The sequence below is a fragment of the Pinus tabuliformis genome, chromosome 2_2 (assembly GCF_031772625.1).
Source record: "Pinus tabuliformis cultivar Carrire ecotype Pingquan chromosome 2_2, CPIR1, whole genome shotgun sequence".
Taxonomy (NCBI): Eukaryota; Viridiplantae; Streptophyta; class Pinopsida; order Pinales; family Pinaceae; genus Pinus; species Pinus tabuliformis.
In genome coordinates this window covers 981610442-981627353 of record NC_142300.1, presented here as the reverse complement: position 1 = coordinate 981627353, position 16912 = coordinate 981610442, and the positions used below count along the sequence as shown (strand labels likewise).

Here is a 16912-nt window from a genome sequence, read left to right as displayed (position 1 = left end):
TTGTTGCTAAAACTCTATCTTCAGCAAGCTAAAATTCTGTCTGCAGCAAGATCCTATGTTAAAGATCATGTGTTGTAAAACAGAGTATTATCCTCTGTTCAAGTGATTTTTTTTTGTTGTTCTGGAATTATCAGCAGAGTATAATTTTATGTGTTGTGTTTGTTTTGTTTTTGGAATTTTAGCAGAAAAATTCCCAACATTATATCAGAGCGTTGTTCTCTGGTGTTTTGTGTTTGAAATCACCTAAAATTTCCAACACAAAGCACAGAAAGTGCAAGCCAACCAACCCACACCATATAAATTTTTTATACAATAAACATATAGAGAAATCACCCGGAACCAAAATAGAAAATGGTATTTAAAAACGAAAAATAACCACTGGTTATCTAAAATCGTCATAAAAGATTAGTGGGCATAAATGACTATTAAAAAAATGCACATGATTTGAGAATAGAAACCTAATTATATGGCTTAAAATATCGTAACTTATGTTGTAGGTCACTTTTAACATATCACTGAAAGGACTTCTAACCCTAACGACGAGTTCACTTTGAGATTTTTCATATTAATACATATCATTCCACCGAATTTAACATCAAAATGTTTATTATTTAATAAAATATTTAAAATATAAATTCTATAACAATAAAAGTAAATAAAAAATCCAATAAAATTTCTACAAAGATTATTTTATCATTTTAATAAATAAAACATCAAAATCTGTGTTATGTAAGATTGCTACATATCTTTTCTTAATTTCATAATGTTTACTAGGAAGATATAAAAAATGAGAATTCTACATCGTGACTATATGTGGCAACACTTCACAATTACAAAATCGCCTCAGCTTCCCTATACCTTAAATGACCAGGCCATTGGCAACAATATATCCGGATACAAGTCCTGCGCGGGGAACTCTTGAAGAGCGTTTATCAGATTCTCAAATGACAATTTCAACAAATCATCCTGAAAGAACTTTAGCAGCGCCATACCCACTTGGAAAACAATCTTCACGCCCTCGAAGAGAAAAACGTCCCAGATCCTAACAACTAATGGAAATGGTAGGTCTGCGGAAAAAATTGTCAAGAACCAGCGGCTTGCATACATAGATGGCATGATCATTTGCTCCTCAAAATGCTTGCCCAGCTCTGGTAGATGCTCCTTCACTAGGGTTTCGAACTCAAATAGGCATCTGTTGAATAGAGGCATACCGTCCAGGTATAGACCTCTCAATGGCGAATTACCTCTCAATGGCGAATTCACTCCGCCTTTGAGCAGCACAACCATCGTCCAAAACGCATTCTCCTCTGACATGTAGAGCAGAAGCATGCCTGCTATTAAATTCATCCCCTGCGTGTACCCCACATCACTATCATAAACGGAATACGCTTTCAACACATTATGGAGAGACCTCTGCCCGCGCCCGTCTCTGGTTTTAAATAATTCGTGGCATTTCAGAGTGCGAGGGACATCTTTAGCGATAAGTTTCTCTGTTGATTTGGACGTTTCATACGATAAGAGTAGTGAGTAAATTCCCGGGTTCACTAACCTAAGGTCACGGCCCCTTGAAATGAGCTGCCAAACGACACCCCTAAGCGAATCCGGTACCCCATTTCTGATACGTTTTCTAACTTCACATGAGTTTGTTTTCACGCAGTGGTTCCAATCTATAAGTTTCATCATTAACCTCCTCCACTTCCTAGCTCTTGCATGACTGTTTTCGTTATGGTCCGGTTCCCTAGTATTGGCATTTCTTGAAGGCGTAGCTACTGAAGTTTTTGTAAGCGAGCTTTCGTGATCATAATGACCTTCACTTTCAAAGTTGATAGGAGACTGTGGTTGGGACATTGATCTTCAATTAATTAATTCAAGGGAATGGTATTTTTACCAAACATTAGTGACAAAATTCATTTTCAATTTCATTGCTTGTAGTCAGTGTGGCAAAGCATCTACTGCTTGCAAATTATTCCATTGCAAAGAAATACAAACTGTAAGGTCGATGCCTCCGAGCCAAGACCGCGCTGAAATTTGATTTGCGAAGATATTGATAAACGATTGTAAATATTGTTCAAACACTTGATAATAAAATTTTTGTATTAATATGGAGTACACTAGAGATTAATATAATTTTATGAAAGGTCGGCCCTAAATCAAAAGATATTCACTCTTCCATTTCGAAGACATCTTTCTTAAATTTACAGTATTTATATTATCAAGTAACTAATAATATACACTAAAAATAGTTTATTAATTTAACTTTTACTAGTTTTCAATAATTTATATTTATATTATAAATACTTAAAAATAAAACATGAAACGAAACAAGTTTTACTATAAATACTTCAACTAATATGAAAAAAGGAATATTTCAACCTTAATTTTACATTAATACTTTGTAAGTCCTTATATGCTTAATGATGGTTTATGATGTTTATATTTTAAATAGTTTTACTTCAATAATTCATTTGTATGATTTTTATTTTAATTAGACTATCTTTTGATAATGTTTCTAACAGTTCATTTCAAATATCATATTTTTAAGAGTTTATTTGAAATTGATATAATTTTTCAATGAATTAAGTGGTGGTTTTTAATTTTTATAATAAAATTGTGACGTATATATAAGTTTTTGATGTTTTTGTTAGGATTAATACCTATATTAATAGATTTGGTTTGAGTTTGTTAAAGGTTGTTGAGATATTATCCAAGTTTGTAAATGGCTGGATCTTACTTCTTTGATGATGATGGTTAACGTCAGCTGAGACTAAATAATGGTCTATCGGACCTAAAGAAACAAATTATCTATTTTGATTTAAGATTTTATTCCTATGCTCAAAAAGCTTGGAGAGAAGCCTTCCGAGCTCACTATAATTTTGACATTGTAAAAGGCTAGGAAGGTCACTATTGTAACAAAAATTGTGAAACTGAGATCAAATGTGGTTATGCGCGGGGCACTCTAAGAGAAAGTGGTTTTATATTAGTATATTTATATGAAATTGAATATATAATACATTTTGTGTATATATATAAATTAATTTTTAAATGAATATCAGATAGAGTATTTGTACTTCCTTTATGCGAGCGGTGAGGATAGCGTAGAGAGTAGAGTAGACTAGTTGGTTTTATGAATGTTATTTTGTTGTTCAGATGTATGAAAGGAAAGTAGAATCTATTGATTGTATTGAACAATCGTTAGTGTGAAAGAGAACCCATGTACAAAGTTGAGGTCATGCACTGAGACCTCACTCAAGTTCATTGTATATATATTTATTTGCATAGATAGGCATTCGATGGATGTTTAGAAAGCATTGACATGATAAGATTACCAACTCAAAGAAAATGAAGATAAGGTAGTGTATTTTTCAATATCCACACCTACTCGTTGTGGTGCACATATTCACGAGTTTGTGATAGCTCATCGATATTTTCAAAATTAATGCCATCACCGAGTCACCTCTCATGAGCAAGGCACTGTAGCGTATTGAGTAGAAAATGCATTGGATCGATTTTGAGTAGAAATTGCATTGCATCAATTTAATGGCTTAATGAACACTAGTTTCATTCTCGAAAGGGATAAGCATACATTATTTAACAATCATTTTGTATCTTTGAATTTCGGAAAACTTTTTATTTTTTATTTTTCTCTATTATAATTTAAATATATAAATTGTAACACAAGGAAAATAGAAGAGATTTGTTTCCATTTATTTTATGCATTATTTTTTCACTGTAAAAAAATTAATATTATATAATTTTGTTTTCGTTAAGTTGAATTCTAAATTTACTACAATATTGAAAGTGAAAATGTATAATTAATTTTTTGGTAGTTATAACCAATATCATTCACAAAAGTGTAAAGTTTTAATTAACAAAGTGTTAAATTTTTTAAGCATGGAAAGGTTCCCATTGTCATATTAATAGTTCTTTTTATCTCTTTTAGCTTGTTCTATTCTTCTCCTCTTCAATGAAGCTTCAATAAAGATAGCATTATGATGACTATGAAATTAGGGTTAAAAGTGAAAAATGAAGATTAATACTTTTTAAAACAAAGTGGTCATAATAAAGATATATGGAAGTTGAAATGAAGAAAGGGCTTATGGAAATAAAATGAAAAATGATACTAGATCAAGGAAATAGGATGAAGTAAGTCTAGTGCCTATCAATTTAATGGTGAATGGAGTGGTCATATATTGAGTAAATAAAGTAACTAGTGTGTTACAATCAAATACTTTGAGGGAGATCATATGGTCACATTCAACTTCTTAGATGAAAGAACTTAAATTTTATGCATTCTTCACTTGGGTGTCTAGCTAAAGTAAAAGGAACTAGTTCAACGCAATTTATCCAAAGTATTTCTTAGGTATAAGATATGTATCAAATATTGGAGGGTTCACCATGCCACTCGTCAATACAATTGTGGAGAGGTTGTGTTATGGATGAAACATAGTTCCAACCATTCAAATTGGTTTAATTGAAAAAAAAAACAAATACACAAATGGAAGAACCTCATTACATAATTTATGCCAAAATAATTATCAAATTTATTATTATGTATCATAAATATGATAAAATTAATAATTTTGTTTTTAATAATTTCCAATATTTTATATTATTAAAAAAACTAAAATATATATATATATATATATATATATATATATATATATATATCGCACTTTATTAATTTTATTTTTAACCATTTTCAATATCTTATATTTTATATTATTATTAAAAAAATCTAAAATATCATGTAAAATTTTAACTTCATTAAAAACTAAAGTAAGAAAAAAATATATAAATACAAATATTTCGTTTAATATGAAAAAGAAATATTTCAATCTTAATTTTACATAAAAACATTAATATGGTGCAAGTACTTATATTCTTAAATAATTGTTTGTATTTAAATAGTTTTAGGTCAATAATTCATTTGTATTGTTTTTAGTTGAATTAGAATATTTTGTTAAAAGTGTCTTAGTAGTCATCCTTTTAAGAGTTTGTTCGTAGTCATCTTTTTAAGAGTTTGTTCGAAATTGTTATAATTTTTCACTGAATTAAAGAGCGGTTTTTTGGTATTTTTTATAATATGCTTTTATAGAATTGTTGTGTACAAGTGTATGAATTTTTAACATTGTAACATAGCCCAAAACTAATACCACGACCAAATTATAACACTGAAATTTTGCATCACCGAAATGCATATCATCCCCTCTATTTTATTAATTTATTTAATGATCAGATTGATTGGAGAAGCTTTTCCTAGTGGACAAAAAAACAATTCATGTTATTTTGTTCTTGTCCCGCTTACCAAATAAGTTGATTATTGGATTTACATTTATTTCTTGGCTAATTGAACTAAAAGCCATTGTTTAAATGAAGAAACACCACATCAATTGACAAATAATGTATCTATTCAAAATGTGAATTATATATCTCTCCAAATACTTATATTAAAAGGATGATGTTATTATGGTTTTGTATCTCTGGAAAATATTCTTAAATTGTAAAAAGGAGATGAAATTTTATTTGTTTTGTTTGATGTAAACTAATTTTGTCATCTCTTTATTTTGATTTTGTTTTTGATATAAAAAAAAATATATTATTAAGTAAAATGGTAAACTATAAATTTATGTAATATCAAATAGTAAAGATCTCAAATTTATTAGGATATCAAAAAGAAAAAATGCGTAATTAAGATTAATTGGTTATATAGAATATAGAATCTATAAAATTATAAAGTCCCAATAAACTTTATTAGTTTTGTGCAACATAGAATGGTTCCACTCCTTTTATCAATAATTCATTCTATAATTTTTAATTTACTTTTCACTAACTCAAAGGAGGCTTTCTTTAAGATATTATTATCAAACTATGGAGTGGAGGATAAAAGTGAAAAAGGAAGAATAAGCCTTAACAAAAGGAAGTGGTTGTAGTAACTGGTTGTAGTAGTGTTATGTGGCGACATAAATGAAGAAAAGGTTTATGCATGTGAAATGAAATGGATATAGGATATCAAGGTAATAAGATGATGTAAGACTAGCTATTATCAATTTAATGGTGAATGGAGTCATCATGCATTGAATGAATGAAGAAACCAATGTGTTACAATTAACTATTTCTAGCTACATAATATGGTTTAAAGGGTTAGTTTACCACATTTCACTTCGCATTCTTCGCTTAAGGTAATATGAACTAGTTTGATGAAACTTAGCCCAAGGTATTTGATGAATAAAAACTATAGAATCAAGTCCTATAGTATTTATTATGCCACTTACTGATACAATTCATGTTGGTAACAATAATAAAGTTAATTCCCATGGTGATTATGATTTTCCATGACACAAATATTGTTTATGGTTGACTTTGATGCTCATGTTGGCTATGGTTGACCATGTTAAACATAGTCGACCATTGTCAACCATAGGTTACATGTGTTAATGTATAGATTAATATGTGGCTAATATGTTATCAATATATAGTAGACCTTGTAAACATAGGTTAAACCAGTTAACCATGGCTATTGGTTAATTATGGTTGACCTAGTAAACTTGGGTCGACTGAGTAAACTTGGTAAACCTAGTTCAGGCTATGACAATGTCTATTATTTGTTAAAATGTGATGTCATTTTTTCATCATATTGTTACGTCAGTTATTGTGTAGTGCTTAAGTTTGATTTTTTTTATTATTTGTCACATTTCAATGTCATCATATTGTGATGTGGTTTGTTGATTATCACATTATGACATTGTTTGTTCATCACATTGCAATGTCATTTATTTTTGTCAAATTACAATGTTGTTTGTTGTTCATCACAGTGTGATGATATTTCTTATTATTCAAATTACAATATTATTTCATCTTCATCAAATTGCAACATCATTATTTTGTCTAATTGTGACATTGCCTGTTGTTCTCACATTACAACTTTATTTGTTATTATGTTGTTAAGTATTCATCACATTGTGATGTTTTTTGTTGTTTGTTTTTTTTCATGTTGGGAATAATAATATTTGTCGTCATGTTGACACCCATGTTGATTATGGTTGACTTTGATGCTAATGTTAACTTTGGCTAACCAAGTTAACCATCGTCAACTGTAGGTGACATGTGTTAATGCATAGATTAATAAATGATCATTATGCTAATGTGTAAATTTATGTATTATTAATGTCCTTTCAATGTGTTAATGTATATATTAATGTGTAGGGTAATGTATTATTAATATGCATTATTATTGGTTTTTCCACATTCTAGGATCTTGCTTCATAATACAATGCATGAATATGCATCTAACCTTCATATTTTTCTCTTTTTTAAAATGGAAATTGTTTTCTTTCCTTAATGTTATCAAGTTCATGACATTTTGACTACATCTATTTACATAAATACTGACACCTTTTTTATACATTGCGACATTGATATTTATTTGTGATATTGCATTGTTAATTTTCTAACATTGGTTTCTATGGTCAACAATGGTTTCCACATTATGATGTCAATTTTTTAGCATTGTTACCTATGATAAATTATTTTTTACCATAGGTGGACAATGTTTGCCAAGGTCATCAATGTACAACTATAAATGAATATGGTTGACCATGTTCACTATGGTAAACCATGTTAACCATGGGTGGCCATGATGACCATTGATGGTCATGCTTGAGCCAGTTTTCCCATGGTTGAATATGATTGAACCATTGAATATATATATATATATATATATATATATATATATATATATATATATATATAATTATTATTATTTAACTTTTTAAACTTTGACCATGGTTGAGTGAGATTGACAATGATTGACTATCATCAACCATGGTTGATTGTAGTTGAATATAGAGAACTATGATTGATTGTTAACTATAGACGTGTTAAACATAATGCATCTTGTTAATAACATGTGAGCACGATGTACATCCTAACGATGGATGATCAAGTCAATCTTAACTCATACGTGTTAATACATAGAACAACATATTAAATTTAATGTATAACTTAATATCATAATAGATTAATACATTATTGATATATAAATAAATATATTATTAGTATGTTAGTATATAGATAAATGCATAATACAAAATATTAAATTTAATGTATAACTTAATATCATAATAGGTTAATATATTATTAATATGTGAATAAATTTATTATTAATGTGTTAATATATAGATAAATGCATAATGTATAGTTGTTAATATATTATTATAAATCTATTAAGCTATGAAAAATATTATAAATTATTAATATGAATAATAAAGTGAATAGACTTTATTAATAAAATTTAGTAAATCTTAATATTAAACATTATTAATAAAACTTACTAAACTTTATCTTAAATTTATTAATAACCTTATTATTATTAAAATTTATTAATAAATTTATTAAGCATTATTAATAATTTTATTAAAGAAACTTTATTTTAATTATTATTAAGTGAATATTATTATTATTATTAACTAATTATTATAAATAGTTTTACTGTATAAAATATTTAAAACTAAAAATGATGTTAAGGATATAAAGCTAATTTTTTTAGCTTGATAAGACGGACTTATAAGTTAATATATTTAATGTTTTGTAAATTAAAGTATAATATATTTTTAAGGGTTTTAGTAAATTAATAGATATACACAAGAAGATGGGCTCAAACAGAACATTCGGGTGTAATAATTCATCAACGCAATTGAAAATAAGATTGATGTAAGTGAATAGAGGATATTTCCTAAGTCATAATATCTTGGTGCAAGTCGAGGCATAAACTTCATATAAATAGATCTATAGATTTTTTCAAAATGTTGTGGTGCAATTTAACAGTAAGTGGAGAAAGATCCACAAGTAAGTGGAGAAAGATCCACAACTTTGTTTATTGAAGTGAACGTTTCACATTGCCAAGATAGGTATGTTGTCCCGACATGACTGAAATGGAATGAGGAATAGATACATATATGGGAAGAAATTATAGAGACATGGACATGAAATTTTAGTGCCGACTAGAACTTTATACTATCAATTGCACCAAATGTTGCAAAGGAAATGTTGTAACGCATAAATTGGAGAAGAATCCCATCATATAAAACAACATTCAACAAATGGATCCCCAGGGTAAGTATGTGCTTTGTTTGCTTTGTAAAAATGATCTTCCTATTGAACCACCATGCCCAACTATTGATTGTTCAAAACCATCATCTTAATAGGAAATTTTTCATGGTGGCCAATTCTTGCACATTCATAAAAAACTGCCATCTCCATCTATATCAACAACAGTCACCCCTAGATTGGCACTTTCTAGGCTAGCTGAGATATATACCTTAAGAGTTTCAGTTACCTTTGACATGTCTAGTGCACTAAAGGCTAGAAATAAGTAATTTTGATTCTAACCATATTATACTATTAATTTGGGATTCAATTATGTTCTTTCGATCTGAAACTATTTGGGTTATGTTTAAGAGGCATCCCTCTAATCTAGCCAATTTACTTGATTGCTATTCGATCACCTTTATCTGATCCAAAATAGTCTAGGTCAACTCGTGAAATTGTTCTTCAATGAACCAATGTTGGTCTATATGAGTTCTATTTTCTTTAAATCTCCAATGAAGCCATGGATTCAGGGATTTTTCCTAGAATTGCATTCATGGTTGTCCTCTTCATGTAGGGAAAATATAAGTGAAATCCTTATAGTTCTCATTCACTATCATATGTTCATATTCATGCACCTGATCTATTATATAATCTTAAACATGATATTCACTTTGTTGCCCAAAGGTTTATGTTAGACTATCCTAAGCATCACTAGAAGACAGATGAGAACTTAACTCTTTATAATCACATATCTTTGTACAAGCACATACTAGAATTTATTCAAGAAGAGAGCACTCCCCAAGCTTATAAGAGGGACAACTTCTACCTCAATATTTGCAACTACATGCCTCATCACATGCTCTTATGGGTGATTTCCATTTTTCAAATCTATGCATATGCTCCTTGGAGGATTTTCCTTTGATGATGCATTCTAATGTACTGTAGTTGAAAATTTAAATTATTTAGTCAACTTTTGTGAGAATATTATTACACCATGCCACACTTCAGTTGTGGTTTGAATGTGTAGTTTTACTGTAAAAAATAGATACACAATCTAAGTTCATTTAGATGGTGACTAAAATGCTCAAAGAATAAGACCAATGATGCATGGGTGTGGCTAAGTGCAGGTGTGGGTGTTGATGCAACTAGTTTAATATTTTTAAAATTATAAATGTAAAGGTGCAACAATTTTCTTTGTAGAAGTGTGGTTGATGGGGGAGCATAAGAAGCACCCATGCAACTATATATAAAATATTTCTATCAAATGCACTTGGGACATTTTTCTTCTAATAAACCTACATTCCCAAGTTGATGTAGAACACTAATTATGGAATAAGATGACAACTCAAAGGCAGAGGGAGGATTTCCAATCATTTTGATATCAAAACAAAACAAAATTGCAAGGACTATGACATGACTGTATGAGAAGAAAGTACTAACAACCAAACCAATGTTGATTCTTGCTACAAGTAATGTTCTAACTAACGGAATTACACCATGACATTTTTTTTTTATTTTATTGAGGATTTAAATCTCTTTCTCTATATTTGTATATTTGTAGATAGAACCCTTTTGAAATCATATACCACAACAAAGTCTCAAGTCCCAACAATAATCTCACTCACTGAAACATAAAAGGGATTTAAGTTTGACTTATGTGATAATGCCTTCCATGATTCCATAGCCTGAAAGCTTGCAACTTCACTACTCTTCCAGCACATTCCTAGTGTCTCTTTCAATAATGGGTTCCTCATAATGGTTTGAAAAAATAGTAGTTAGAATTAAAATGACTAGGTATCCCTTTGGTTGGAGATCCCTATTACTTCATGAACACTTCAAGAAAATATGAGGAAATCTAAAAATCTTAGTTGCACCAGGTCAAACAAGGTGACATGCCTTCTAAATATTCCTTTAATACATTTCTATAAAGCTAGAAATAAACAAAAAAGTAGAAAAGAAATATCCAGCAAGAGTAAAAAGAAAGGATGATAAAGATGGAAAATGGAGACACAAACAAGAAAAACTAAACATCCAATAAAAAAAAAACCTTTTGGCAAGTAGTGAGAAGAGAAATATGGATTCTGGACTACATATTCTAAGGATGTGTTGTTAATCTGAAACCATTCCCATCTAGGCAGTCCTCATGTTTGCCTTACAACAAAAAAAACATAAAGGAAAGGAGCAATGACATTAAGCTTCATCTAAATTATGCAACATGTATGATTTACAACAGAAAAAACATAAAGGAAAGGAGAAATGACATTAAGCTTGCATCTAAGTTACGCAAAGAAGAATAGGAGTATATGCATTGTGCAACAAACAAGCATCTCAAATGAACAATTTTGAAAAAAAATTATAGAAAAATTTACCAAAGAAAGGCAAAGAATAAGCACATAGACATCAAAAATTGATCTTTCTAAATAAAAAAGATAGATGACTGCTTAACTTGGATAAGCTCTCCCTCAAAACCAATAAATGTAAGTGGAAACCATAGATCCATCTTAACCTCTGATTTCTTAATGACCAAGAAAGATTCAACAATGTTTCTCTACAAAACAATGACAAACACTGAAGTCGGCAAGGCCATTAGTTATAATCACACCATAAACTCAACCAAGAATCTCACAATGACCTTAAATTCATTATACAGGAATATTATATTCAAATTCATTATACAAGAATATTATATTCCTATAGCTAACTACCTATGAACCTCAAATAATTATCAACCCTTTGTAATCAATGATCACTAAGCACGATGCTTCCAACGTAATTTATTTTCAACTTTAATGTGGAGGGCATCGATGTTCCTCCATCAGGGCCCATGGCAACTTCTTTGTTTAGGACATGCCTTGTTAGAGCACAACCACATCCTAGTAATGGATGAGGCCACAACCTCAGTGAATATGAAAACTGACACCATGATCCTACAAATAATACAATCAAAGTGTCATGGATGTACAGTCATCACTATAGCTCACAGAGGTCCCACAATCATAGACAATAATTTTTTGCAATATCAGAGAACTTTTCAACCTATACCTCTTCCTCTAAGTTCCCATGGTCTAGATGGGGTATTGATTATTATAGGAGTTGTAGTACATTGTTTAAGTGGTTTATTAGCTCTATTTTCATAGCAAGCACCATAGGGGATTGTAGTCCCTTGTCTAGGCAGTTAATCAACTACTCAGAAAGCACCACAATGACCCAAAATGCCCCATCAAGGTGGTTTATCAGCTATACAATAGGAACAACAGTGATTTTGACATCCACTAAGATTCCCACCAACCACAAAGTCTTGGAAAACATAGTTTAGTTGCCTCAAAACACCATTCCCAAGGAATATCACCAAAAATTTACATGCAACTTAAGGTCTAGTCTTCAAGGTACTAGTTTGTAACTTATTTTCTACCCATTCTAATTGTTAGTTGAGCACTATTCTAAAGAAAATAACACTCATTTTTCATCAACTAGAGAAATAAAGTAATCTCTGAAAAGGAAAATCAATGTATTCTAATGTGTGAATTCATATTATCTTATCTTCAACCTCTCCTCACACAACTGGTAGAGCATAAACTTGCCTCCTATGTGTATTTTAGAGGGCAAAACAACATATTTGAATCATCCATCTATTGAGGAATTGATCACTATTATGTGCTTTAACTACCCCAATACAACATGATAAATGAATGTGAGCAAGTCTGGTATTCCCAAATCGTATGCCATAAAACAATTTTCCAAGCAGTGCCTTCCTCAGTTTGCAGATGACTTTACCATTTAATTTATTCTAGGTTTACAAATTTTCAAGGTACGCAAGTTCCCTCAAAACATTGTTTCTACACGGTCATTCCTTTAGTTGGATGTCAACAAATATAAAAATTTAAATGTTTAAACATTTATCATCCATCCATGGTTCCATGGAGACATTACAATCATAATTTGAATTTAAAGAATAATGGTAAAAGTAAGGGCATGTTATGGACCCCACTCCATTAAAGGACCAAATCTTTTTATAAACCAAAAAACAAAATTGATCTTTATAATTAATACCTCTTACATCCATTTATACATTGGACAAAAATGTGTAAAACTCCTTCATTTGGTATGCAAATTCCCATGTTGCTTCATTGGGTCCAAAGTGCTTCTATTGCACCTTGACCTACTGTATTACTAGATTCTAAAGCACAATTTGTCTCCAATATAGGATGCATAGTGATTCGGGTTGGAATTCTTCCTTAGATTCCATCGATATCACAAACTAATCAATCATATTATTAGTGTCATATACATACTTTTTTAGGAAAAAAAATGAAATACATCATGTACTTTCAATGAGGGTGGAAAGGTTAGTTTAGAGGATATTAGCCCCACAGTTTCTAAAATTTGAAATGGCCGAGAAAATATGGGTGCCTATTTAGCACATGATCCCACATTTAGAGAGATATTCCTTGGTTTAACAAAAACATATAAATGCTCCCCCACTTCGGATTTCATCTGCATTCTCTACAGGTCTGAATAACTCTTTTTCCTTTCTTGAGATGCTTTCAATGTCTGCCTTATGTTAATCACTTCTTACTCCATTTCTCTCAACATGTGAGGTCCAAGTAGCACTCTATTAACAAGGTGATCCTAGCTAATTGGACTATTGCAATTTCTTCCATACAATGCGTCAAAGGGGCTCATCTTTAATGACTCTTGGTAAAATAATTTATATGCAAATTCAATTAATGGTAGGAATTATTCCCACCTCTTTGGTTGATACATGCCATACTTCCTTAACATGTATTCTAAAATTTTAGTCTTTCATTTTGGCTATCTGTCTGAGGATGATAGGCTATGATAAAATCTAGCTTAGTCGTAGTGCGAGAAAACACTTTTTAAAAATTTGAAGTGAACTTTTCATCCCAATTTAAAATGGTCTTCTTGGATATATCATGCAATAGAAATATTTCTTCCATAAAATTTGATTTGTCATTGGCTTTATGGGTGGACTTAATAGTTATAAAGTGACCTACCTTTCTTAATTTTTCCACTACCACAATAATACCATCATGTTGTTGGATGTCTTCAACAACCCTATGATGAATTCCATGGATATTAGTTCCAAATTCCACTTAGGGAATGGAATGGGTTGTAGTAATTGTGTTGGGTGCTTGCATTTTACTTCAACTTGGCATTTCAGTAACCTTGCAATATGATGCAGGAGCATCTAGCTGAAGGGGATCATCATGACAACAGGCCATTTGGTCTCTGAGAGGACTGAGGAGGAAATTTCAAGTGAACACTTTAATTTCATTTCTTTTATTATTTTAATTTCTTAGAGAAGTAGTATTTAGGAAGATAAAAGCCGAATTAAATGAACTGTTGTAGTTAATTGTTTTTATTTATCATGTTATCCTTTACAAATCATAGCGTAGGAAAAATAAATAGTTTTAGAACTGAAAACAAACCATAAAATGTAACTAACAGCAGTTAAGAGAAACTGTTTTCCAAAATCATTCAAAAGGAGATAGAATGCATTGTAACATGTTTGAATTTTGGAAATAGAAAAATAATAGAAATTTATGAGCACACAGAAGTTATATTTGACATCCCACAATTGTCCATCTATATTCTTTTATGTTGAGTTTCTTAACACAGTAAAAGCAAGTTCTTTTATTTCTATTCTACAGAACATACATGTTTTTTCTATTTGCATTAACCTAACAAGTCGACAGACAACAAGACTTTGTAAGTGTAAGAACTAGAGAAACTACAGAGATGTAGACGGTTAGTCCCAGATCAACTAAAGAAAACGAGCAAAAGAAATTTTTGGACAATGCACAAGTTCTAGATAGCAACGATAGAAACCAACAACACAGGTATTTCCTGAGAATGGAACCCTTTCATTTATTCACAAAAAGTAATCATATAATCTCTATTAAATATACATTATAGTCCATACTGAAATTAACGTCGTTCAAGTCCAATAAGTGCATAATAGAGGACGGGTTGAAAAACCCTAACTTGTAAATCTTATGGCCACAACCCAAAAACTGTAATAATGAAAGCCCAAGGACTATAATTACATTACGTCGGACATACAGAAGATTCTGTGCCTAAAACTAGCCAAGCCATGTTTTAAGCCAACAACGACAAGAACAAGCAAATGAACCAAGTCAATAAGGAATGACCCTACCCAGGTTTTACCAGCACGCGACAGAGTAGAAGCTAGGGTCTTTAGAAAGAACCCACCTGCAATAAACCACCAAAACAGTGTGTATGCATTGCATGGAAGGAAGGAAAGAATTGAGGGAACAAAATACCAAAAGCTTAGGGTTCAGGACTTACCAGTGAAGAGACATAAAACCGAGGTTGTGGTCACCCAAGGGTCCCTCTACTCACAAAGGAGCAATTGAGTCAGTCAACAACATAACAAGTGGAAAACGATGATGGCATAGAACAATAACTTACCTTCATTTCTATGGAAGAAGCCGAAGATGTAGACCCCCGAGACCACAACCTACCAATGCAACAAAGAAACATGACCAGTGAAATTAGATAGTGATTGAGTTAAAGAAACCGAGACCAAGAATAGTCATTACAGTTAAGCAAAATGAGCAACTGAGACTATATACAAAAAACTAAAAAAACCCTCCAAAACAAGTGTATTTCCCATAGAGTAATAGGGCATATCAAGCGTCGAGGCGGAAGAACCAGAGGAAAAAAAAGATAAAACAGAATAATGTTACTTACCAACCGGTGGAGCCGAGCATATAACCAGGTCAAGGCCGAGCAAAAACAACAGTAGCAGCATATCCCCACAATGAAATCACACCAGAAGAACAAACAGTAAAACCCTCGAACCACCAACAGAACAATGCAAAAATGACTAGGAGAATAGGGTTTGTGGGTCATTAACCAAGGCGGGAGTGTGATTACCAAGGAATGGACACATGTCCTACATCCAACGGTGTTGGTACGAGTAATAAAGACTGGGAGTAAAAATATATGTGCTAATCATTGTAATCAACCTTTGATTAACTTAATCACGTAGTTAATCACCAGTGAAATTATTCATGTTAATTTATATCCATTTATTAAAGTTTGTCGAGTGTAAAGAGGGGGTTGGACCCATCAAGTGGTATCAGAGCATGAAATTGAAAGTGCCAGGATAGACATGGAAGTTGGAAGACGAGGACGTGGGAGAGGTGTGCATAGAGCAGTAGATGAAGGACTGAGAGAAGAAATAAGGATCCTTACTGCCCGTTTGGAGGTAGTTGAAGCAGGAAGGAGAAGGGATCTAGAGGTAGGAGATGACAGCGAAGAAGAAGCCATAGTTACAACAGATGGATCGGATGAAGAAGGGCCAGAGATGAGATTATTGAGGTCGGTCCTATTGGCTAGTAGCAAGCCTAAACCGAAGATCCCAAATTACGATGGAAGCTTGTCCACAAAAGTTTTGTTGGACTAGATCAGCAAATTGGACAAGTATTTTGAGTGTGAAGAGGTCAGTGAGGACAAGAGAGTTAAGTTTGCTGCAACAAAGCTTAAAGGACACGCAGCCCTGTGGTGGGACAGTGTCCAAGCGAAAATAAGAAGGATGAACAAGTTGGCAATAAAGAAATGGCCAAGGATGGTGGCCAAGCTGAAAGGTAGATTTCTACCCAAGGATTACCAGATTGCACTGCATTGCCAAGTGCATAATTTGAGGCAAAAAGGGATGACAGTGAGAGAGTATATGGAAGAATTCTACTAGGTAAATTTAAGAGTTGGTTACATAGAGGACACCCCAGAGAAAACAGCAAGATACGTAAATGGTTTGATATTGGAAATATTGGATGAA

General features: G+C 31.5%; 1 protein-coding gene across 1 annotated transcript; it reads right to left on the bottom strand.

The window, feature by feature from the left end:
- Positions 1-852: 852 nt before the first annotated feature.
- On the bottom strand, positions 853-1848 carry LOC149196573 (uncharacterized). Its single transcript, XM_089408347.1, has one exon. It carries the CDS (start codon positions 1846-1848, stop codon positions 853-855), a length of 996 nt encoding a protein of 331 aa, XP_089264473.1.
- Between the last annotated feature and the right edge of the window lie 15064 nt (positions 1849-16912).